Source organism: Dermacentor andersoni, chromosome 9 (genome assembly GCF_023375885.2).
Source record: "Dermacentor andersoni chromosome 9, qqDerAnde1_hic_scaffold, whole genome shotgun sequence".
NCBI lineage: Eukaryota > Metazoa > Arthropoda > Arachnida > Ixodida > Ixodidae > Dermacentor > Dermacentor andersoni.
The window spans coordinates 68,020,941-68,045,763 of record NC_092822.1 but is presented as its reverse complement, the minus strand read 5'-3'; the positions used below and the strand labels follow the sequence as shown (position 1 = coordinate 68,045,763).

At 45.0% G+C, this 24,823-nt stretch overlaps 1 protein-coding gene and 1 long non-coding RNA gene across 2 annotated transcripts; both read right to left on the bottom strand.

Moving 5' to 3' along the window:
- Positions 1–7,757: 7,757 nt before the first annotated feature.
- Positions 7,758–12,847, bottom strand: LOC129383972 (probable serine carboxypeptidase CPVL). The gene is made up of 2 exons (XM_055069015.1): positions 12,518–12,847; positions 7,758–8,820 (listed from the first exon to the last, which is right to left on the bottom strand). The coding sequence occupies exons 1-2, from the start codon at positions 12,822–12,824 to the stop codon at positions 7,994–7,996; spliced, it is 1,134 nt and encodes a 377-aa protein (XP_054924990.1). The 5' UTR covers positions 12,825–12,847; the 3' UTR covers positions 7,758–7,993.
- A 4,068-nt stretch (positions 12,848–16,915) lies between these two features.
- Positions 16,916–24,087, bottom strand: LOC129383971 (uncharacterized). Its single transcript, XR_011890151.1, has 3 exons — positions 23,930–24,087; positions 18,847–18,977; positions 16,916–17,451 (listed from the first exon to the last, which is right to left on the bottom strand). It is a non-coding gene; the product is annotated as an uncharacterized lncRNA (long non-coding RNA).
- Positions 24,088–24,823: the final 736 nt, after the last annotated feature.

The window sequence follows — 24,823 nt, the reverse complement described above, 5'->3', positions numbered from 1 at the left end:
AGCAAACTGAATTCGCTCACCGGTGACAGGACTGGCAATGCCATTTGAAAATGATGATATCCACATATGGTAAAAAAAAACTGCGCAGTTGCCCTTTAAGGCACTTAGCTGCGCTGCCAAAAGAGTTGAAGAAAATAGCGCCTTTTCCTCATCACAATCTCTCTCACGTGTCATATTTTAGTGCTGCTTTCTCGCTAACTCAAACAAGCATTACCTAACTATCTTACAACATGGGTTAAATCTGCGTGTTTTGGAGCATTTAGCTTTCGCTTGGAACTAACGGCAATTTGCTTACGACTCTAATTGCTCTCGTAGGCCGCTCGCGAGGATAGTGCAGTCAAACACAACGGTAAAAAACCACACGCTGGTGCGGCACCACACGGTGGTAAGATGCATGAGCGTACTCGCATCCTCCTCCCGTGACAGCTAGCGTTTTGAGACGCTGTTTTTGAGACGCTGCGTCTCCTGTAGAAGTCGCTGCATGGGTTCCGAACTGGTATTTGAGGAAGTGGTGCCATGGATAAGGCACGCTGCGAAGGGGCGCGCTAGCCATATTGTAGATTGTAGATTGTGCAACATAGTGTCAGAAATAACCACCTCCCAAAGCATGCGAAACGCGTTATGGATAGGAACCAGGACTGGTTCTTCATATTTTTTTCGCTGTTTCTGCAGAGCTACGCTAATGAACCTTGAGAACCTATATTTTAGGTGAATAACAATTTTCCGGTGGTGTACATAACAATGGACGCAGAAATTGAAGATGCGTCATTGTTAATTGACTCGAACTTGTATTATTGGACACTGACACTGGCTTCCGCAGGCTTCCTGTTTATTTCGAAATCTCCCTGGTCTGTACTGTCCACTCAGCCAACCCAGCGTTATTCTCTTTTGCAACGAGGAAGCCACCTACACATTTAAAATAATAAGACCAAAACCAGCACTCATGTGCCGGCGTCTGTTTCAGTCTCTTACGAGTGACAGTTCTTCCTCTTGACTTGAAGAAGATGTATCACCAAAAACTTTAGATCTGTCGGGTAGGGTACAACAAGTGGAGCGCGTATAATTGTTTTCTTTTTGGCTCGATCGTCTAACAAGAACTATGAACTTCCGCTAAAGTTTCCGTGTGTACTAACAAAACATGTCTTTAACAATGGACGCACAATGTACACAGCTTAGAAGTTGAACCCATAGGCCATTTGTGCAACGTTGTATTTGGTGACGCACGCTGACTAGCAGCCGGTGCACCACGATAGATCGACGGACTCGCAGACACACTCCGTATTTGCGCTTCGAGCAATTCTGGACGCACTGCATAATCGAGCAAAGCCAGCTTCCCTTTGATACCATCTGAAGCTATTTCTGTCGCACACACACAAAAAAACGCTATAAGGTGCCCTGCTTGTCTTGCGAACAAAAACCTGAAGCTTATAACAGCGTTTGTACAGTTCATCTCACCGTGTATGCAGCTGAACCGACGCAGTACGTAGATGTCTGCACACCGGCGACAGTAGAGACCTCTTATACATCACTCGACAATCATTTTTAGGATCACTCTAATTGCGGACGATTTCCTTATTTCATTGTACCTTGTGTTACAGTGCGATGCGCTTGGAGGGTACAAAATATCTGCAAGGAAATTCTGGTCCATACGTTCGCTGCAGTAGTGATCTATAAGTATGAAAGACAATTTTATTTTACTAACGCACCAAGCGCCGACCTTTGCTAAGGGAAAGTTTATTAACCAAGAGGTTAGCCTACAGAAGCTATTCTAGGAATCAATCGATCAACTGCAATTAAGTAGCAGAGTAGTTTTCATATTAAAGCACACTTCAGCAATGTACACTATCAGCCAGAACATTACATTGTCAACAGCAGCATGGATCTGTACTCCGGATAAAACATTTAAAAACATAAAAAGAAGAGAAAGTGTGAGTGCAAATTTAATACATAAGAGTTAAGAGAACACACAGAAACCCAAGCGAAATAGTCCATGTCAAATACTAGATACAGCAAATGAAAAAGTAACATTTTCTGATAGAAACGAGCTATATATAAATTTTGCGAAGTTCGGACCTGCTACATAAAGCAACGGCTATACCATCCCGCTATATTTCATTTAAAACAAAGAGCAGTGTAATAATCAACATTTGGGCACGGTAATTTGTTCGAGATGTTCTATGAAACTTCCTTAATTGGTTAATTCTGCTTTATAATTATGGGTCGAAATAGAAATGTTTACTTTATGCTAAAATGGTAAAGCTAGCCGCAATTCATAAAAAATAAAAGATTTTCAGAATATCAGCAATTCGGAAGAGCTGGACAGTGGGATGATCTCGGCCTAAGTTGTATATCGGGAATAGAAATACTTTTTTTATAGACAAACTTATTCCAGCAACGTATGGTTGGCGGTGCCTCAGACAGTTTGGCAGTATCTCATGTGCGACATGTATATAAATTTAGAAACAACTTCAATAGGCAGGCTATGATTATTACGGCATAAAAGACCAATTAAAAGAGACATGGATAAAAAAAAAACGTGGGTTACATGCACATCCCAAAGCAGCTTCTCTGTAAAAAAAAACGCCGAGTTCTTTGAAAGCTGGCACAATTAATATGTTATTGGAATGAAAACTAAAAAAAAATCAGAACAAAGTCTACTTTTACGTTGCGGATCGAAAAACAGAACTTGTTTTCGTACCATTAAGTTGTGAAGCATTGAAACGCGACAAACGCTCGAGCATGGCAAGCATTTCGCTAGCTTTACTCATTAATTGATCCAGACCTTTCCCGTAAATAAAAATACGCGGGTGATTGGCGCATACAACAGAATATTCATAAGAGTGAATACAGCATTTTTGTATAAATAAAAAAAAAACTCGAGCAGGGTATTGAACAGCGCCGTTTAACGAGATGCCTAATTGTGTGTTTCTTTAGGTAACAGGGTGCAACGCGCTTCATTTAAAACTTCGCAGGCAATACTTCTGTCACACGGCACGTGTAATGTAATTCACAGTAAATGAGAGAGAGAGAGAGAGAACCCTTTAATAAAAGGCAGAGATTTTAGCCCGCGTACATTCATTCCGAGTGACATTGTTATCTTGCGTTCCCCGTCTACACGTTATATAAAAAAAGGCAGTCGCAATTGATGGCGATGTTTATCGGCACCTTGCACACGCAGGCACTCGGAAATCGACATGTATACTTTCAGGTTGCGCTTCACCCTGCACAAATCGGTGAGGTGGTCTTCCCACACTTTCAGCAGCGCCCACCGCTCGTCGTCGGTCCAGTGTGCTTTTCGCTTCTCCGCTGACAAAGCAGAGTTGGTCTCCGTGGCTGGTGGATAGGCTTTAGCGTGGCACCACTTTGAAAACAGTATGAAGAAATAGAAAAAAAAACAGCAGACGAACGTTTGTAAACATGGTCGACAAGAGGTGCTAGCGTCCAGTCGGAGACTGGGAACAAGAATATAGCTGCACAAACTACTTCAGCGATCGCGCTGTACGTCACAAATGTGTTAAAAAGTTGATAACAGCAATTACGGCAACCTTTACTCTGATTACATTTCGTTTTAGCTTATCGATTCCGAGATCTTTTGCCAAGTTCCTGCCGTCGAGATTACACAAGTCGCGCTTGCGTGAGTTCGGGAAACTCATCCAATGAGCGAATGCCATTAGTTGCGAATGTCATTCACTATGCTCGTGTAGAAGCAACAGAAATGACATTAAGACGCAATCTCATTCGCTTCGAATGACATTACACGTGCCGTGTGAGTGGAGTATAAGTCTACACATGTTCCGTAAGAAGAATAGAAAGCTAAACCGGACCTCATCGAGAACCATTTCGTGGCCTACAGTGTAGAAGAGTAGCGCACATGTTAGACAGGACCTGCGTTTGCGCAATGGAGCGCCTAGTGTTTCTTGAAAATTCTAGCTGCCTTCGCGAGATCTCATTCAGCACAAATTGGGATTGCAAAGAGCGATGTATACATGTAACTTACGCGACTGCATGTATAACATAGACCACCTATTGTGCCACAGTCCCCCCTTTTATTTAAAACTGCCTGAGATGGTCCAACGGCACATTGCCTTTAGATTGGAAAATGGCTAAGATAATTCCAATTCATAAATCTGGTGATACGCACAACCCTTATAACAATAGGCCCAATAGTTTGACTTCAGTGCCCTGTAAGATAATGGAGCACGTAATTTATTCTCAGGTAATCAATCACCTTGAATCTAACAACTTCTTTACGTCTAGCCAACATGGTTTTCGTAAAGCATCCTCCTGTGATACCCAGCTTTACTAATGACTTGCATGCCAACTTGGACGCAGGATTTCTTACGGACTGTATTTTTCTTGATTTCGCTAAAGCTTTTCACAAAGCGCACCACAGATTACTGCTATCTAAACTCAGCGCAGAAGACATTGATAATAATTTACTTAATTGGATAAAAGCTTTTCTGACACACCGCAGCAATTTGTAAGCGCTAATGAAGTTAATTCAAATCTAACACCCGTCAAATCTTGTGTTCCACAAGGGTCTGTGCTTGGACCACTGTTGTTTATGATCTATGTTAACGATATACCTGATAAAATTTCGTCTAAAATTTGTCTTTTTGCAGATGACTGCGTAATATATCCTAAAATTACTACACATTAATATTTCATCTCTTCAGGACGATTTAAACACGCTGCATAACTGGAATATAAAATGGCACATGCAGCTAAACATCAAGAAACGTAAATCGATGCGACTATCCCGTATTAATGAAGCTTGTCCTGCCTATTTACTTCATAACATTCCTTTAGAGAGCGTCACAAACTACAAATATCTGGGCGTCCATATAACCCATACCTTATCCTGGAAGTACCATATCGAATTTATAACAAGCAAAGCTAATCGCACACTTGGATATCTTCGCGGAAACTTCTCGCTCGCACAGTTATCACTCAAGCATTTGTTATACACGACATATGTTCGCCCATAGTTGGAATATACATCATCAGTATGGGACCCACATCATGCCATCTCAATTAACTGCCTTGAAAGTGTCCAGAACCGCTCCGCTCGGTTTATATACTAGCCAATTACCATCGTACGGCAAGCGTAACACAAATGAAGATTACACTGAGCCTACCGTCGCTATTAACCCGCAGGAAACAATCACGCCTATGCTTATTTCATAAGATTTACTACGAGAACACAGCGCTTCGGTCGGCATGGATTAATCCAGCACCATTCATCTCCTCACGTAGAGATCATACGCATATGGTACATGTGCCTCGCTCTAACACACTAACATATTCGCATTGATTTTTACCCAAAACATGCAACAAATGGAACGCTCTGCCAGCATCTATTCTTAGTATAGGTAATCCTGTTCAATTAGAAATGCTAAATTTAGTTAACTACATGTAGATCATGAAACTTACGTTCAATATATCATGTGACTTGTTATTGCAGAAATACTATATTTGCAAATTAACTATGCATGTATTCACCTATCATTCCCAACTTGTGTATTGCAAAGTCTATCGTGAGATTTCTATGGTGAGCTACCACTATTATTTCTTGTTTATGATGTGTAAATTAGTGAGTTAGCATAATTTTTCATTGTTACTTATACTGTGCCTTTTCTGTATATCCTTTTTTACCTCCTTTATGTAGCCTCTCCCCTCTGTAATGTATACTTACTCTCAGGGTACTGCAAATAAATAAATAAATAAATGCACTGCGGCGATTACGCGAAGGCCCACTGTCCGTGCAGACGTTACTGAAAGGCCGTCAGCGCCGATAATCGGCCCGAAAGGCCGTGAAGGCACTTTTGTGCTTTTTGAAAACGACTTGCTTGGGCGAGCGTTTTCGACCTTGCGCTGCTGTCTGCGCATGGGCACACGCTCACCGCCTCCCACTCTCTCTCTCCTCTTTGTACTGCCCTGGGGCCCTATAACGTAAAGCTATTCCAATATATTTTTATTCCAATCTCCTGACGTCAAACTTGCGTAAACGCCGACGCAAGCATTGGGCGGTCACCAACAGGGTTGTCTAAACAGACCAATCAGACGCTCTCCCCGTTCATAGGAGGTCACTTTTGTTTGCTTGAAAAACTAACAACATTGCGTAAACAATGAGCGGCTTGTCTTATCTAATTGGCTGACAAGAAGTGAGGAGCACGCTCAAGCGCAGAGGGATTCGATGGGGCCGAGCCACTTCACTGAAAATTGATAACCGGATGAAGGGGTGGAGCCGGCGTCTGCGGTTGGTCCGCTTTCCCTTACTTAGCCTGCGGTGGCTAGTCGAAAATCACGGCGGCATGCAACGGAAGCTTAAGAATGACACTAAAACGGATCTTCAGCAAAGAAGCGTTGGTAGAACGAAGTCGCAAAAGTGCCGAAAGTGCTCGAAAACGTTACACGGCCACACAGAAAGCTTTGTGCGAATAGCCAGTGCCCGAATGATCGGGGGCAGCCATCGTTTATTTCTTTCGGAACGGGTCAGTCTGCGGCTATTCAGAAGAAAATTCAGTTTTGTTCGTCATATTAATGCATCTTTAACGCGTACACGTCACTTTGACGCGTTGAGTTTTCGCAGTTTTTAGACGCCGCGTGACAGGCAGGTGAAGCAGGTGCAGCCCGAAAACTCTTGACCAATAGCCAAGGGCTAATGGGGAAATGCGTCAAATCAAACATGGCTATTTTTTTGTTCGGTCAAATCATACATAATCAGGGTGTACAAGTCATATCAGATGGGGAGCTATCGCATTTTTCGTGACGTCGCGTCACTGACATGCGAAATGGGGGTGGTCCCAAAAAAAACTTTTTTGTCCTATCGCGGAGGGCTGATAGCAGAATTCGAATAGAAAAGTTTAGAATAGATTTACGTTATATCGCCGCTGTTTGCTTTCCCTAGCGTATAGTAGCCAACAAGACGCGTTTTCGGTTACCAGACCCACCTTATTTCCTCCCTCTATTTCTATAACTGTATGCAGCTCGAACAAGTAAAGACCAATTACGTGCGCTTCTCTTTATTGCGAAGCAATACTACATTAGGTCGCACTTCAGCCCGTTCCGTGGCGAGGCGGTGGTAGGCACCATTGACCTTTAGCGTGCCCTCGCTGCGTGACGTCACACCACGTGACCTAGAGTGACGTCACACCAGCTGTGTAAAAACGGGGCCCCATCTCACGCCGTCGCGAGGCGAGGCGGTAGCCACCAACGGCGGCCTAACTCCCGCTCCTCTCACCAGGGGCGCCACCGTCGATGTGACGTCACACCAGCTGTGCAAAAACGGGGCCCCATCTCACGCCGTCGCGAGGCGAGGCGGTAGCCACCAACGGCGGCCTAACTCCCGCTCCTCTCAGGCATTACTGAGTATATTTACTCAATTACTACCAGCTGATCCGAGAATAACACACTATTGCTTGGCAATCACCAGGCTTAACCAAGCTAAGCCACGGCCGTTTTTTTTTTTATTACAACATACGAAATGGTAGATCAACCTACGCACTAGACACGAGCGTCTTAGTATACAGGCCTATAGGTGAAGACATATTTGTCGCTATCTCTGCATAGTATTATTCGCCCGCACGAACCGATGAGCGTCAGAGACAGTGGCGATGGTGGCTTGGGAATGAAGTTAATTTTGAAGCAGTGTCTGTCTGTGCTATATATTCTTATGCTTCGCTTTCGTAGTCTACGTTGCGCTTTATTGATACTTATTAAAATAAATCAGGCAGCTTAAACGTAAACTTCGCTTGCCGATTTATCCAATCACCTATGTATATACTAGTTCACGGGGACTACGCCACTTACATCATCCTTCATCTCAACCTGTGGTAACACCATTAAGCCTCACCTTGAATGTCTCATCAACAATTTCTGACCAGTGTCGCAAGGAACGACTTCCTGCTTCCGATTTATTCGCATTGACCGATCGGGCCCCTAGCGTTTAATGACATTATTACTCACAAAATTGCGGCAATGTTAAAGAGCGCTAATTCACACCCAACACGTTTCTCCTGGAGTTGACAATGTTGACGCCGGTCACAAAGCGTTCGATCATATTATACACGGTTTCGGACGCGTGGAACAGCACCTGGTGTCCAGAGCGAGTCAAAACAACATATGTCAGGTCCTTGGTCGTCCTGGCGTAGCCGACAAGTCTTGACCCGGGCCCGGACACATGCCAGGGTCTCCTCGCTGCCTTTCTCAGTGCCGCTGTCCCCGTCCAGTTGAGCGACAGCAAGTATTTCTCTTGCTTAACCGCTGGGAACACCGTGTCTAGCTGCCCCCAGAAGACCAGCATCTTCGTAGCGTCGAGCAGGTACTCGACTTTTTCTCGGAGGTCCACGATGTAGTCGCCGGCAAGGTACAGCATGACCAGCAGCCGGCTACTCTCCACTGTAGCCTGGGAGCGCAGGTGCAGAGATTTCTTGAAAAGCGGCTTCTGCATGTACCGGTAGTAGTGGACGAACTCCCGGGGCCTCCGGCAATCGAGCAGGCCCCCGTGGTCACTGTAACCGGTGAGGTTAGTGAAGAGGCTGCCCGAATGGTGCAGCCGGAAGATGGTGTGACTAAGGAGGTGCAGCGCCACAGTGTGGTTGGTGGTCCACAGTTGGCGGATGCGGTGCATCGCCTGTGCGAACATGTCGCGCCCGTTGGCGTCGAGCATGCCGAAGTGGTACAGCGTGTCGGCAGAGTCCAAGTGGTCTAGGGGGCTGTTGAAGACTGGGGACCCAGCAATCACGCCAGACACCCTAAGCGGTAGGCCGGGATCCGCATTCGTCATGAGGCTGTGAGCCAGGGCTACGGCTCCTCGAGCTGAACGGAGAAAGAAAAGCAGCGGCATTATGGTTCAGGCGAAACACGAGCAGGGACAGCGGGTGAAATACGCCGTTTGCATTTGTGTGCCTGTAGAGAGGCACTACGCATTTATGAAGGGGGGGAACGCGAGAGTGCATGAGCTGCATTCTGCGTCGGCCGCTTCTGCCACTGCCAACTAGCGGCTGGAAGGGTGATAGTGATGATACGATGATGATGATGATGGTGATGATGGTTTATACTGGTGTTCGCTGTGAAACGGAACGGCGACCGTCGGCTAATATGCGTAAGCTAATTATCTTGTACCATATCTATTACGATCTTGTATTTTGCCTGTCTGCTATATCGTGTAAAATTATCCATGCAACTGAGGATCCCACGCCCCATATCTCTCCTGCTCATTTTCCACCAATACTCTCATGCCTCTTTCTCATGTAGACAGCTGTCCTGTTAACGCTTCTTTAAGTTTCGAACCGCAGTGCCTCTGAAAGATCGACGTTCTCTACGGCATTGGCTGGATAAATGCCGTGAGATTTCTTTGCTCAGTCGTCTTGCTTGAAAAATCGAGACCCTGTCAGCTTTTCACGGCTTAGCAAAAATTTTCTTTCCTCATTAACGCACCGCATATGTAAAGCTCCACGGACTGATTTGTTTTCATTCCTTGCATCAAGTTTGCCCCCTCTGTTTCGGTAACTGTTTTTTTTTTCATGACTCTGAGTTGTCTACTTGGACTTCCACTTACCCTGTACTTACCTGACAGCAAGGTTGAGCGTGTAGGCCCTACACCTGGTATATTCATGAGCAGGCAATCGGAAGAACTACCAATGTCAAGCCACGAACAAAAAACTCCCTCGAACAAAGAAAAGGGGACGCGGCAGCCGTAGTTTCCGCCAGCAGCTGTCAAGCTTCTCGCCGCCGCTGAGCGACGGCACCATAAGCGACTGCCGAGGATCAGAAGTCACGTGCCCACGTGTTCTGTTTACCAAAGGCAGTGTGTGTACCTGTGCTTCAAGGTTGATCGATTAACAAAAAAGAAAGCTTTTCTCAGAAGAAAAGTAACTTGAGCCAGAACCAATCTCACGATAACTGTCGACGTTATTGAGACCAACAATCAAGCACTAAAGCGACACACCGTATTCCTGAAGGCACCTTTAGGAAATGTAGTGTCATTCCAAGAGTTTCATTGCTACGGCCATATGCGACCTGCACTGTCTCCGCGATCGGCCCACTTGGCTGACTCTCGCTCGTCAAGATCGGCCATGACCGCCACGGCATGACAACTCTATAACGGCGACGCCACGACGATGATGAAATGACAAAAAAAGAAAGGATTGACATTAGGGGAGAGACGAAGGTGGTAGGACGACGAGGCCAGGACAACGATGGGGTGGCGATACTGAAGTGTTGACAATGGTATAACGATTACCGCGTGACAAAGATAGTGTGAGGTCAATGGGACGTAGATGAAAGGTCAATAACGTATATGAAACGATGAGGGTGGTATGACGACGATGGCATGACGATAAGTAAATGACAATTCTGCAGGGATGATTATGGGATGGCGACGATGGCATGACGAGAGTCGCATAGCGAAGCTGGAATGACGACGCCAGAATGACCACGACGGCATCGCGACCGCGAGCACCCACCTAGTGGCGCGAGCTGGTAGACAACCTGAGTCACTGCGTCGGCGTAAGACACAAGACAGATACTCAAGGTGTCTGAAGTAGGCAAAGAGGGCTAATTGCAATAAAATACATAAAAAATTAAAGCTTTGACCACACAGGGTTGTCTGACAAAAAAATAGCCGATAGGCTTGGCGCTGGGCTGGTTGGTTCATGGTATATAGTAAGATAAAGGAGCGTAAAAAAATAGATGGGCAAGACTTGGACGCTGGAATTGTTCAGTCTCGTCAGTGTCCACATTTGCGCTCCTTTATCTTTACTATAAGCCAATGGGTTTTCTTTATTTTCCCGCTGAGAGCTTCGGGAAAGCGCTAGCTAATGGCCGCCAATCAGACTGTTAAGAGAAATCTCCGCAAAACGTCTAACATTTTCCATTTCACAGATTAGTGTGGGAAAATTTATTGCCACTTGCGCGAAGTATTAACTCCTTTACTAAGTTTTTCTAAGGGTAAAACGCTTCGTGCATGCAATCGAAGGACTAATTGCATAACCCTCGTCCGGAAAACGCTACAGCCCTCGTCTTGGGCACTGGCCTATAGCTAAGTGCGTCAAGATGTTAACGGAGCTGCAAGAACCTCGGTTTAACACTTTGTGGGGCGACATTTCGGTTTCTGTGTTTGTTATAAGTATTTTCTTTGAAAACAAGAGCCGGTATAAGTTCTTATGCGAGATACACACATTTAGCTTTAAATCGATACATTATGGAAAGGAGTGCTATACTTGCCGTTGATTCGCCAACTAAACCCCACTAATCAATCAAAGCCGACCCGCTAGCATACTGAGCACTTCCTGAGGCACTAGTGACTGAAATTGCTACGACTTTGCTGTGGTTCAAGGAGAAATCGGCCCCGTCAATTATTTTGTTAGGCACCGGGAGCGGTGATCTTTCCTCTACAAGGCAACCGTCAGTGCAGTACGCCATGCAACACTTTTATTACCTTGCACTATTTAAAACCAGCACCAGCGCAATGCCTTATTTTGAAATTATTTTTAAAAAAGTGTTTTTCTGCCGCAAGGTAAAACCCCCACACAAGAAAAACACATAGAAGACAACGCGGGTGACCCGTGTTGTCTTCTATGTTTCTTCCTTTTGTGTGTCATTTAACTTGCGGCAAAAAAACATGTGTTTTATCAAGCACCAGCTAGGCCTATACACAGTTCTATTGCAAGAAATTATTTTTCTTGTCGTGGTGTAGAGAGAGCGCTGTCATCTACACCACTTGCTCCACTGTCGAAAATGACGATGGAGAAAACGCTGAGTCATTGAACGGTGAAACGACTAGCCCGGACGGCAACCCGCTACCAGTTCCGCAGGCAACAGTCTGCCGCCGAAACATCATCACCCGCAATAAAAGTGGATCGCCTTCTTGCTAGCCACCACACACCACTCAGAAAGCGACACAGACGACGACCAATGTGAAGAAATTATCAGGGAGTAGAGATTTCGGCGCCGACACGGAAGCGTTGTTCGCAATAGCTTTGTCAACGTGAATAATGAATGCGAATGAAATCTTATTTTTAATTATTAACTGACTGGAATGGCACAGTGGGTTATGGTACATACTTTAGTCTGGGACTCCGAAATATTTTGACGACCTGCGTTTTTTGTTTTTTTTGTTCCTGTGCACGGTACACGAGTGTTATTGCGGTTGTTGAAGCTTACATCGAACCTCTGGCATCGCGCTTAGCAGGGAAACCCACTGCCACTGGGTGACTGCGGTAGCTATATGTATTAATCAAGCGATAAATCAAAGTTTACGATGAATGTGAATTCCCTGTAAATGCTTTCAGATTCACTTTGAACAAGGATCAGCGTGGGGCCTGACAGGTCAACTGTTTTTTGTCGTGGCCGGCGTCAGTTACGTTCCTAAATCTTCCAGACCGCGCAATATTTCGTCACGCTGTCGACTTTGTCGTACATCGTGTTCCTAATCCTCTCGCGAATAAATTTTGGTTCTGGCCCTCATGTCGAAAGAATCGACGTGTCCTTCGCGCCAACGTTCTCAACTCACTTCCGTAACTCTCGCCGGCGACGTAGAGCTCGCGGTTCCTGTTCTCCGGGAACAACAGCAGGAACTGCCTGAGGAACTCTCGCAAGCCCGCCACGCAGTCGTCGATGCTGCGCGCGTAGCCCATCGGGGACTTGCTGAAGCTGAAGCCCGACCCTACCGGCTGGTCTAGGAAGATGACGTTGAACATCCTCTGGACGGTGTGCGGTCTCCGGTAGAGGATCCCCTCCGAGTTGACGCCCAGAGGCCCAACCTCCAGGAACTGGCCGAATGTACCCGACTTGCCGGGACCTCCTTGCAGGTATATCATGAGCGGCGCTCGCTCCGGATTGAGCTGAAGAGGACGAACGCCAAAGAGAGAAGTTGCACACAAATTACGTGACGTTCAGGTCCAAAGTTTGACGGTGACCCGCAATGCTGAGTGGCTATGGCGTCGTGCTGCTCGAGGACACGGGTTCGATTCTGACCGCGGCGGCCGTATTTCAGTGGAGGCGGAAGGCAAGAAAACTCGTGCACTGAGATTTAGGCGCGCCTCGAATAATTCAAAGTGGTCAAAATCAATCCGGAGTCCCTCACTACACGACGTATCCCTTGATCGGATCGTGCTTTTGGCACGTAAAATCCCCGTAAGTCGCTCTTCTTTTTCAGGTTGGTGGCAACCTGACTGGCCGACAAAGATACACGTCGCCTAAAGACGTGAAGGGAAGCACAGGCCAAAAGACTAGTGAAATGTATTTGATGCTGCGGAATGTCTGACACGTTCGGATTCGTTCAGATTCGGCAGATCGAATCTCTGCCCCTCCGCGCCGTGACGCACCCATTCAACAGCAATTATGGGACACTTGCCGTAACGCAGCTGAATGCTTGCGTTCCATATACAGTTGAGCGTCCGTCGTTTTTGGGTCAAACTCGATAATCTCAGATCTTAGCACCTCGAACAAAATTTACGGAAATCTGAATAAATTCGGTTTCTCCCCGAAGCTTGCCGTTTCGTAAAGTATAATTAAAAATGCAGGTGTCACAAAACTTGCAAATGCAGCCCACCTTTTGTGAGCAAATTGTAAATATATGTCATAATAATAATAGTCGCACTAATATATCAATGTGATATTAGGCCCTATCTTCAATTAACACTCATACGAAAATCGGGGTGCTTAAACATATATATTTAGCAGCTCCGGCCTTGAGTAAACTAAACCAACGTTGTAACATTTTTAGTGGCCGGGTTTACATGGTGCACAACAATCATGTAAATGCGGCGGTGTACTGGGAAGCGGATTACTGCAGCGCTGACGTTGCTGTCGATTGCGAACGGTAGCGTTGTGAAGATGTTTACCGAATTACATTAACTTTAAACAGCACCAAAAAACCCACGGACAAGGAAGAGCCCATGCCCAGTGCTGTCTAGTGATGTCCGTGTCTTTCTTGGTGCCGTTTAAAGTGAATGATCCGTACTAACTAGCTCGCACCCAGAACCTTCTAAGTTACCGAACCACGTTTCATTCGAAGCAGGGTGGCTGATCAGACTATTTGGTATTCCATTAATTTTGTTGCAAGAGAATATATTGGGAATTAACCAGTAACGAATGACGACAACAAGCAAGTATGAAAGACGCGACCGACCTACGATGAACGCAGAAAAGCCCCCAATGCATAAAATAATATAAGTTCACAATAGCCTTTTAGTATAAGGAAAAGCATCACACCATGCTGCGACGCTTGCCCGTGTGCGCTTGTTTTTCTGCTTTGCCTGTGTTAAAAAAAGTGCACTCTAAAACAAAGTGAAGAAGTCATCGCTGAACTTGCCCCTATGTTGTTTTTGTTGTTGTGGTTTCCTTTAAATTTATTCATGATTTATGAATACCGGCATTCGTAGAGACGACACCGTCACATAATGTGCGAGCAGATTTTATTGCTATTACATGTTCCTGTGAGTGATTTCATTCGTTTAATAGAACGTTTGCCTCTAAAGAGGTACTATTTTTTGTGTTAATGAGTAAAGTTACCAGCAAAATCCCCGCACTTCAGGCAGCCGCACAATAAAACCCCAAATTTATCCCCTGGTTTTCTCTCTAATATTACACCAAATTTTTCTCCCCGAATTTGAATTAAAAAAAAAAACGATTACAACGGGCCCTATAACGTACTTAAGCGTACACGAACATGCTGTGTTTGTTTGCATGATTTTCAACAAGGCTTTCTTATAAGAGGCGAACCGCCCATTAAATCTCATTGCTATTGTGGTCAGCGCTACACTTACATTCACTTGGGACAAAAATAGTTGATATTTGCGAAAACAGCTAAGCACACAATAAGCCAGGACAAAACGTCACAGCATGCCATGGTGACACAGTGGCTATGACGCTTTGCTGTTGAGTGTATGATGCCGCTGGTTGGATTTTCAGCCACGGCGGCCCCTTTTCGACAGAGACTGAATACAAAAAGCAGTCTTGTGCTAGGATTTTGGTGCACCTTAAAGAACCGCGGGTGGCGCAAACTAACCGGAAGTTCGCCACTATGGCGTCCCTCATAAGACACTGTGAAATTAGTTTCGACAAAAGCAACACAGCAACTGGAAATTGACACTCAGTGTAAATAAGGAGAATCCTTGCCACAGGTTCATATTATCGGTCTGTTATCTTTGATGATCACTTTCTGAGGACAAGTCTCCCGTCCTCTGGTATAACTGTGCAGCATTTGGCTTCGACGACAGTATTCACAAAGATCTTCGTTGTGATGCTCTTGTAAAGGAAGTACAAAGGTTCTTTTATAGCATCTTTTCATTTTCCTTGCATTTTCTTATCTTGTATGGTTGCCATGTTTCGTGATGTTTTCTGCGGTTTCAACATTATAAAAGCCATGACAGCACTACGTATTTTGTGGTTTTCGTTTCATATTGCAGGGCACATAGCAGTGGCACAAAGAGTTCGAAAGATAACTTTAATCAGGAAGAGAAGAGCCCAAATCTTGCTAACTGGCCTACGAAATAGGAACTTCATAATTTGTATGTGTAACAACGCTTGTACGCCCACTAAGTAAATTGAGGCGAATGCTTCAATGTAATATAAAATTCTGATAAGTTAATGGAGCAGTGATCTTAAAACTCAAACTTGCTCAAGTCCAGTTTCAGAGCAGCGTAAAAGCAGTTACTGTTTTAACGCAATCCCAATGCAGCACTATTATAAGAGTTCACCGGGACTTTCTGTTTAAGTACTACACTCCTGACGAGACACGCCGACTTAAAAGCCAGCTGACAGCTGCTATGTCTTGTAACGATCTAAACAAACACTAAGTGGGCTTTCGCATCAGCCATGGTATGTCTGAGCACATTACAAGAAAAAGAAGTAGACGTTTCCCTACGAGTGTTACGTAGAACTTACGAAAGAGTACTTTCTAGCAATTATTCGGCGATACCCGTGCCCCCTTTTCAAGAACTCAAACCCACCTTAGGTACTCTGTTTCTATTAGTCATTCCTCCTGAAATCTCGCAAAGCATGTCAGCGCTGACGACAACCAGAATAAGTAAAGAAGGTTTAGACCTGAGTAGCTACACCGCGAATTCAAAATTGGTTGAATTGCTTTTTCGGCAATTTAGCACACTAAAAAGATAAATCAAAAGCGAAGTTATTATTCGCTTGTATTGCAACATACGTCATATGCGACTCATCATGGCTGCCGTCGTCAGCACTATAACAACCCGCGAGACCCGCTCCTGCTACGAGACTGTTCCCGAATGTTGCTCCCGCATATAGAAAGACGGGCCCGTTCTCACATAATGTGCCGACTAAGCTGTAGCACGTGATCGTGATTTCGCGGTTACCCCCAAGTTAGCTAAAACGTACGATGAGACCCGCTATATAGCGGGAAGAGCCTGATAACAGTGCAATTGTAATCAACAGCTGCTAACCGCGCTTGTACCTATCGCTGCCTGCCGAGTTGTAACATCATCACCATCACCATCAATATCATATTTATGTTCACTGCAGGGGGAAGGCCTGTACTGGTCATCTTCAGTTACCCCTGTCTTGGTCCAGCTGGCTATATCCTATGCACTCAAACGTTCATCACACAAGATATTTATCTTCCGTCCATCACTGCACGCGCTTGTCTTTTCTCTTGCTGCTGATTTCATGACTCTAATAGATCACTTTAGCTCACCGTACGCATTATATGGCTAGTCCCGCTCCATTTATTCTTCATAATGTGAAATAGAACAACGGCTACCCTTCTTTCCTTTCTTATCCACGCTGCTGTCTTCCTGTCTCTTAACAGTTTCACTCTCATACAGGCTGTCCTACGCACTTTGGCGCCAAAATTTAATAATATGCAAGTGCCACGTAGATGGACATACCCAAGGTAATCTTGTCTGCCGTCGCTTTGAGCAAGTCAGACGATCTCTTCTTGCATTTGGCTTAATTACATAATTAGTTACTATTATTTATTCAATTACTGGAATATGATATTCTGAACAAAATTGTATTTGATAAAGTGTAGGCTATCCTACGAAAATCCAGATCCAGCTATATGTTGCTCCATACGCGCTACATATGTATTTTCCATGCCTAATAGAAAGCCCGCGAAATACACATGGCATTGAAACAGTATATCTTCATTGAAAGGGCGTGACTTTAGTCGATAAAGCGTTTCCGTCTGGGTAGGTTGTCGGCCTTCTTTCCTGCCGGCCAACTCTCGTGACCACCACGCGACAATACCGTTTCCTAACTAGGCCCTCCGAGGCCTTCCTTACCTGAGCTTGCATATAAATGAAGTACAGATTCGCCTGCTGTTCCTTGTTGATGGTGATGAAGCCGGAGTATGCCGTGGCGTTCGCTCTCATCTTGAACATTTTCACGAAGCTGGCATCCCTGGCGGATTTAACGGCTTTCCTCTCGATCAAAGGCGTCAGGAACTGGCCGCTGTAATCGGTCTTCTGCGATCTGAGAAAATACAAATAAGCGTGAGGTAATGGCGCACAACAACTAAACAATTTCAAACATTCTCCAAGTAATCTTTAACAGTGAACAACTTGCTAATCATAATAAAACTCGATTTGCATTAGCTAACAACTTCTTATCACCTAAAATCAGAACTAATTTTGGTGAATTAATTTTTGCGTTCACAGCGATGTCCTTCTGGAACTGTATTCCAACGGACATAAAGCTGTCTCCTAGTATAGGCAGCTTTAAAAAGCATTTATTGTCATATTTACTTAATTTGTGAATGCTGTGATGTAATTTAACATGTTCTGTTTGCTTCATTATGTGTAAACCATTATATTTCTTTAACATTTCAGCATGTCTCAGTCCACTTGTTTCCTTCTGTCAGTACTTGTTAAACCTCTGCCTCTTGGCTACATTTAACTACCCCTGATTTGTTTTGTGTTTAATTCAGTACAATATGTAATTCTGTATAGCATTGTGCCATGTTTTCAGTTTACTTGTTTTCTTGCATTAATACATGTTAACAATTCTACCTCTTCGCTGTATTTGCTTTAGCGTGAATTGTTTTGTTACTTTTTATTTGTTCAAAACGCAATTCTGTGTACTATTATATAATATTTCAGTTCTTTTGCTGTCATGTGTAACTATTTGAAGACAACTTTACAACTTTGCTACATTTGCTTTAACCTAATTTGTTTTGTTCTTTCTTATTATAACAGGAGGTCCCCTTACAGCCTTGAGCTTTGGGACCCCCTTCTGTATATCTTGTTACTGTGCTTTTGTTTTCGTGAGTGAATAAATAAAATTCTTGTTCTTCAATTTCTCTCGCAAGTGAGCAATTGCGAAGATGTGCTTGATTACTAGCTAAAGGAAGAGCTCGCTAACGCTCTTAGAGTAACATTGTAGCGCATGAAAATGAGGAAGCAAGAAGTCACATGAAACACACAGACACATCTTTAATGTGCCTTCTTGCGTCCTCATCTACACGCTCTACAATAATACACGAAGATGTCATCCCCCCCCCCCAAAAAAAAAAAGAAAACGCATTGGAACACTGGTCGCAAACAGAATTTTGATAAACTTTAATTTTTTTTTTTTTAGAACGCTCCCCTGCTTAATCACGTTCACTTGTGCTTCTTCAAGCGGTAGCGCCACTAGATGGCGCAAGGTGTTCAGCGGGAATCGCGAGAGAGGAGTCAGGCCAAATCACACTCGTCATGCATGACGTCTTTCGGTGGTGGTTATAGGGTATCTCGCCACATTGCTTCAATGCTGTTCGCATTTGCGCCTACAGTCATCCTGAGATTCTTTCTGAGATAACTTTCTTTTTTTTTACCCATGTTTGAACATATCTCTGTGTATCGCCCGCAAAAGTCGAGCCAGGTTACTGACCTTGACAATGTAGATCCCACAGGCGGACCTTCTTGCGACGGTGAACAAGGCATTAGACACAGCAAAAGTACAACAGACATTTTCGCAATCACCTGCATATCTTCAGGCTTTTTCTGGAGATCCCGCAACAGCTACAAAGAAAGAAAACATCAAATTACTAGGTAGCTGCACGAAGTAAGGATAATAGTTTTATCGGCCGTATAAACTTGTAAACACTCGCTTGCTAACTTAATAAACTAATTAAATGATAGAATGCGTAAGCGTGACCCAATGAGGACGTAGAAAGCAACAGACACACAGAGACAGCGCTGTCATTGTGTGTCTGCTTTTTTATACATCCTTGTTCAGTCGCGCTTACACATTCCATCATGGATTCAAACCAACTAGCCCCTCAACGTGTTTCAACTAAATCAACCAGCACAGTGTCACGCGCGCACAGGTGAACATGAACACATCATGCTCGATGCGCGTGCAAACTCGCTGTCAATATTTTGGAGTGAGGAATCGCGGCAGCTGCAAGTGAATTGAGCTTCATGCATCTCTCGCTTTACCGCGAACGAAACGTCAAAAGCACAGCGCGTGAGAAGTTACCGGCACTACGCGCACTCTGTAAGCATCGCAGATCGCTTTGAAGATGAGGCCCGTGCTGGCGCGAACTTGGCCACGTCGCAGATCGCTTTCAATACACACGAGCGCCGGCAACGCGTCCCTACGGCGTCCGCCAAAGGCGTCTACCACGGCGGCTACGATTCGCGTGGCCAACGCCGTTGTAGACGCCGCGGTTGTCTCCACTTTGTACGGAGCGGCTGGCGAGAACGACAACGAGGCACCCTAGCAGCCGCTGGAGAAGAACGCCCCTCCTGCCTCGCCTGAAACCACTGCCTCGCGCGCGACAGGCGAGGGCAGGTATCCGAGCCGCGCTCCTCGCTCGCACACGCGAGATGGAACCGCGTTCGCCGGCTCAACTTCACACGCTTTCACTCATGCGGAACCTCACGGCGACGCCGACGGCGCAGGCAGAAATGCGCCTGGAGTGTCCACATAATTGCTATTGGAATAAAATGGAAGACGCTAACACAGGCAGTCATGCTACTTAAGGACAGTCATGCTGCACAAAGACAGTCATGCTTTCTTTTCTGAATTATCTTTTCGGAAAGGCCTTGCATAAACTTTGACGCATAACTTGAACTGAAAAAGAAGACCATGTTTCTGTCTGTTAGATTTTTTTTTCTTCAGTGATAGGAAGTAGCTTTTCCCCTCACGTAGTCTCGCGCTTGCAGACTTATTCAACGCTCTGTTTTTCAGAATAATTATTATTGGCGAGGGCACCGTTTGCCTAGTATCCATCTTCTCGTTTTTGTTCAGCGTTGTGCGCTGCCCCGCACAGCAATCAGTATGAGCTCCGTTGAGGGAGCGGATGGGATTTTAAGAAGAACCAATGCCGGTGGGCGTGAATATAACCGATAGCAACGAATTGCAGCCCTACTCGAGTACAAATGAAAGACGGTGACAGCGAGTTGCAGTGGGGATGAGTACGATGCGAGAGATGCCGGTGTCACACGTCAACTTCCGATGGTAATCCAACGCGATCAGTATCGCTTTTCTTGATCGCGATAATGAATACCGCTACACGGTCCAAAGAGTCGGATCAAGTTTGGCGAGTTCAAGCGCATCAGGTGTCATTTGTGGATCCAAAAAGCTATGTAATCTCTAATATGCTGTAAAAATGTTTGATGTAAAGTGAATATATTTAAAAAAAATATTCTTAAATTTGTCATTGTGGGTAATGCTCTTATCGTGTGCTGACAGTCTACGAGTCTCAGAAGTACGGGGTCGTTAGCCTACGATCGCGATCTAGAGGCTCGATCGCGATGGGCGGATGGCACGGATGAAGATTGTCTGAATCTGGATCGAGCTAAGTTGTGAACTAAAGCGACCGTGTAGCAGCACTCGATCCCGATTGTGCTCATTCCGAATCGGGCCCGGTCACAATTGAAAGTGACCGTCTGACACCGATATAAGCGTTGGTGATTGCGAGTGGATGCACGCTTGAGTATTTGTGGGTGTTTGCTGTAAGCGTGAACGAAAGCAAGTGTGAACGTGGCTTAGTGTTTGCGAGTAAATGTGGGTGCGACTATATAGGAGAGTGAGTTAACAGCGATGACAGAATGTTAGTAGAACGTGCGAGTGAGCGTGTAGCTGACTCACACGATTTGTGAGTTTCTGTGAGCTAGTTGTGTCACTTATTTTGCCAATCTATGCGCCACACAAGCCACGCCTATGCCGTCTGTGGTTCGTCCGTTAACCACCATTGCCTTTTTTTACTTCGAAGCCCACGATAAGGAATTGGTTCACTAAATCCCCGCTAAGGAATTGCTCACGCTGCCTTTCCCACAGTACAAGACGAGTAAATTGTATAGAGAGAGATTCAGAATGATGGACGACGAGCTTATGGTGGACAATGCGTGTTTAAGGACCAACGCTTGAGTTTTCTAGTTGTGCAATTCCTACGCAATAAAATATTACCGTTCAGTGTAGCCTTCTGAGCATACTTATTTTGTTTAAAAGAGGATGTGCACGATTTATTATACTGGGTGTTTTCCTCTTGGGCAATATTGGTTTCCTATTTAAAAAAAGAAGAAGCCGTACTTTCGCCCGAAAGGCGAAGCATCGATAGCGATAGCAAATTAATGGATATCTATCGGAAGTAAGGATAGTAGTTTTATCGGGCGTATAAAACTGTACACGCAGGCAGACTAACTAAATTAACAAGCATGGTGTCACGCGCGGACAAGCCAACATGAACACATCTCTTACCCGCCGTGGTTGCTCAGTGGCTATGGCGTTGGGCTGCTGAGCACGGGGTCGCGGAATCGAATGCCGGCCACGGCGGCCGAATTTCGATGGGGGCCAAATGCGAAAACACCCGTCTACTTAGGTTTAGGTGCACGTTAAAGAGCCCCGGGTGGTCAAAATATCCGGAGTCCTCTCCTACAGCGTGCCTCATAATCATAAAGTAGTTTTGGCACTTAAAACCCCATAATTTAATTTTTTTTAATGAACACATCTCAATCGATGACCGCACAATCTCGCTATCAAAACACTGTAGCGAGGAAACGTAGCAGCAGCGGCTAGCGAATTGACCTTTGCGCTGCATCTAGCGTCAACACGAAGTAAGCCACGAAAACACAAAGCATGGCGGACTCTGTTCCCGTCGCAGGTGGCTTTCAAGATACAGTCGCCGGGGCTGGCGGGCGCGGCCATTCTGCCATGGTGCGTGGGTCGGACGATGTTGTACGTTACGTGACTAACCACATGCATTTTTGTGCAAAGGCCTTTTGATTTGGTATAAAGGACATATTTTATGCTCCGCCACGCAATGGGCTTTTGTGTTGCACAGTAGAGAAAATAAGACAGACATGGCGTTGTTGTCTTTCACGATGAAGCAAGTATCCCTGCCGGTGGCTTTTTGGAATTGTTGCATGTGTATCTATCTGCACGTCTAATTATGCTATTTTGGTCAAAGGAACTTTACCGTAGAAGGAGGACATCTGTATTGGTTCTTCGATAGCGCCTGTACTCAGTGACTTATCCTTAGCCATGTGCGATAGGAATCTTAACATCCAGTCGCGTGGTTTAAACTTTGTTTGTATGCTTAGATACGTTGACGATTTTTTAATTCTTCCTCACGTGCCAGATAACGGTGATTTTACTGTAGCAGGGAAAAATGTGCTTATTGTTTTTGAAAGTGTTTCAAGTCCACCAACCGTCACGCATTGGCTTTCTGAAGAATATCCCATTCGGTTTTTAGACCTGCGCGTTCAGTTTTTGAGACAACACGTGTGCTGGATTTTTGAACCAAGGGCGAACAAGCCATTACTTCCATTCGGGTCTGCACAATCTAAACTCGTGAAGAGATGTGTTGTATTCTCTTGCCTTACAAATGCCTTGAAGAAGTCCTGTGTACACAAGGCGCAAGAAAGGTTTCAGTCGCAGGTATACCGCTTCAGTGCAGCTTAATATGCCTTATGTTTGCAGGTTGATGTCCCGGAAGGCATACTTAAGAAAGTAAAAAGGGCTGGTCGCACACGGACACAGTTTACAGAAGGGCCAAGCCTGGATAACGCTAAGGCAGGTATTCCATATTTTCATGGAATTTCACGCTACCTTAAGATGGTAGGCGTGCAAACGTTGATGTTCTTTTTTTCCGTGCCTAGAAAACTGGTGTCACTGAGTAAGCAAACTTGCGGTCTTTTCTAAGAGAAGGCTCAGTGCAAAACTAATCACAGGCAGTGTTACGCACAATGTGCCCAGTGTGTCGTATATCACATACCTATCTCACGTGGTAAAGTCTACATCGGGCTAACTAGAAATGCATTACCGATCGGCTTAGGGAACACGACAACAATGTCAGCACCACAATTCAAGGTCATCTAGGCGTGCACTATTGCCACTCTGGGCGTAATCCTGTCTTCTAAAAATGCAAGATTATATCTAGAAACAAATCAAGCCTTGGTAGAAAAATTACCGATGCTTCCGCCGTTTAATGCGCGGAAACAAACTGCGTCAGTTGTCGATCGTTAGCCTTGTGTAAAAAGAGCTGACCTCCCTATATTCAAGTGCCAGGGTGCGATAGCGTTTCGATCAGGCTGTGCGCGCATGTGCGATCTCCTCGTTTCTTTGTCCCAGTGCTTACTAGAAAACTAGCTGTGCGCCGGCAAAATTATGAGCACTTTATGATGGGATGCTTAGGCCAGGCGATCATAAAGTGCTGGTTCTATAATAAAAGGTTATCCCCCCCCCCCCCCCCCCCCGCCGCGGCAACAAATTTTTTTGTTGAAAGTAAGCGCTGCGTTTGTGTACTTTGGCGCCTCCTTTGTCTCCATCGGTTCCCGCGCTGTGTCCTCCTACTAATTTAAGTAGGCTAACTGCTTACGATACAATTCTATGCAGCTGACCAACGTTGTGCCTGTCCGCGGACTGAAACAACACTGTCATCTATTCTGCGAATAAATATTTGCCATGCATGCGAAGTGGTCATCACGCCGTGTTTACATCAGCCAAAGGCGAGGCGAGTGCTTACCTCTAATTTCTTTCCAAATATGCGCATTCACGCCTCCGTGGTTGGTAACGCCCTACACGTCGAGGCCAATTTTTGGGCTACACAGAAGCTTAGATCGTTCCAAGGCTACCACATCATGGTGAAAATTTTGTGCCGCGCAGTAGCTGATGATGACGCCCCTTTAGTATGCACGCACCCACAATGAGTGATGGGTCAGAAATTGGGTAGTTGTATGCTCAGTTCACTCATTTAAATATAAAGAACAGGAATAGATATAACTTCGAATAAAAAAGTATGTGTAATTTAGCTAAGAGACCAGATGAATTGACGGTCTAAGGTAAAAGAAATAATAACCTTGTTTGCGCAATATATGATGAGAAGACTCTAGTGTAATAATAATAATAGTAAGGAAAGTAGGGATTAGCATGGCATACGCTTTGTTGCATCCTACGTTATGGCATTGTTCCTGTGTGGCTGCATCCTACGCATGGCGTACGTTTCATTACTTACTGTATAATTCTATTATGCATGAAAATAAAAACACAAAGAAAAAAAGAAGAGAGAACTGCAATCCCTCACAGTGGGTATGCGCCATCATAAAAGGAAGACGAAATAAAATAAAATGCAGCAATGCGTTCGTTTTCGGCAACACGAAGGAGCGCGCTTCGTTTGGAATTGCGCAAGTAAATCTAAATAGAACTCGCAACTAAATTTAGAACTTAACCGGACCTCATCGGTAGGCCATTCCGGGAAGTAGATATCGAACAGCAACAGACGTATTAATGAGAGGCCGGCTTCCTAAGTTGATCCCCTGCGCACACTTAAGAATTCTGCCTGTATACAGCTGCAAATATGTCTACTGACAACGCGTCAACATTATTGAGGCCTAGAAAAACAAAACCAATTAGCATACAG

Bases quoted from the DNA above. Each gene is read 5' to 3' on its own strand.
- LOC129383972 (XM_055069015.1), bottom strand. From the start codon at position 12,824: ATGATATACCTGCAAGGAGGTCCCGGCAAGTCGGGTACATTCGGCCAG. The intron at 8,821-12,517 runs GTGAGTTGAGAA...TTCTCCGTTCAG, and splicing joins CGCCGGCGAGAGTTACGGAA to CTCGAGGAGCCGTAGCCCTG.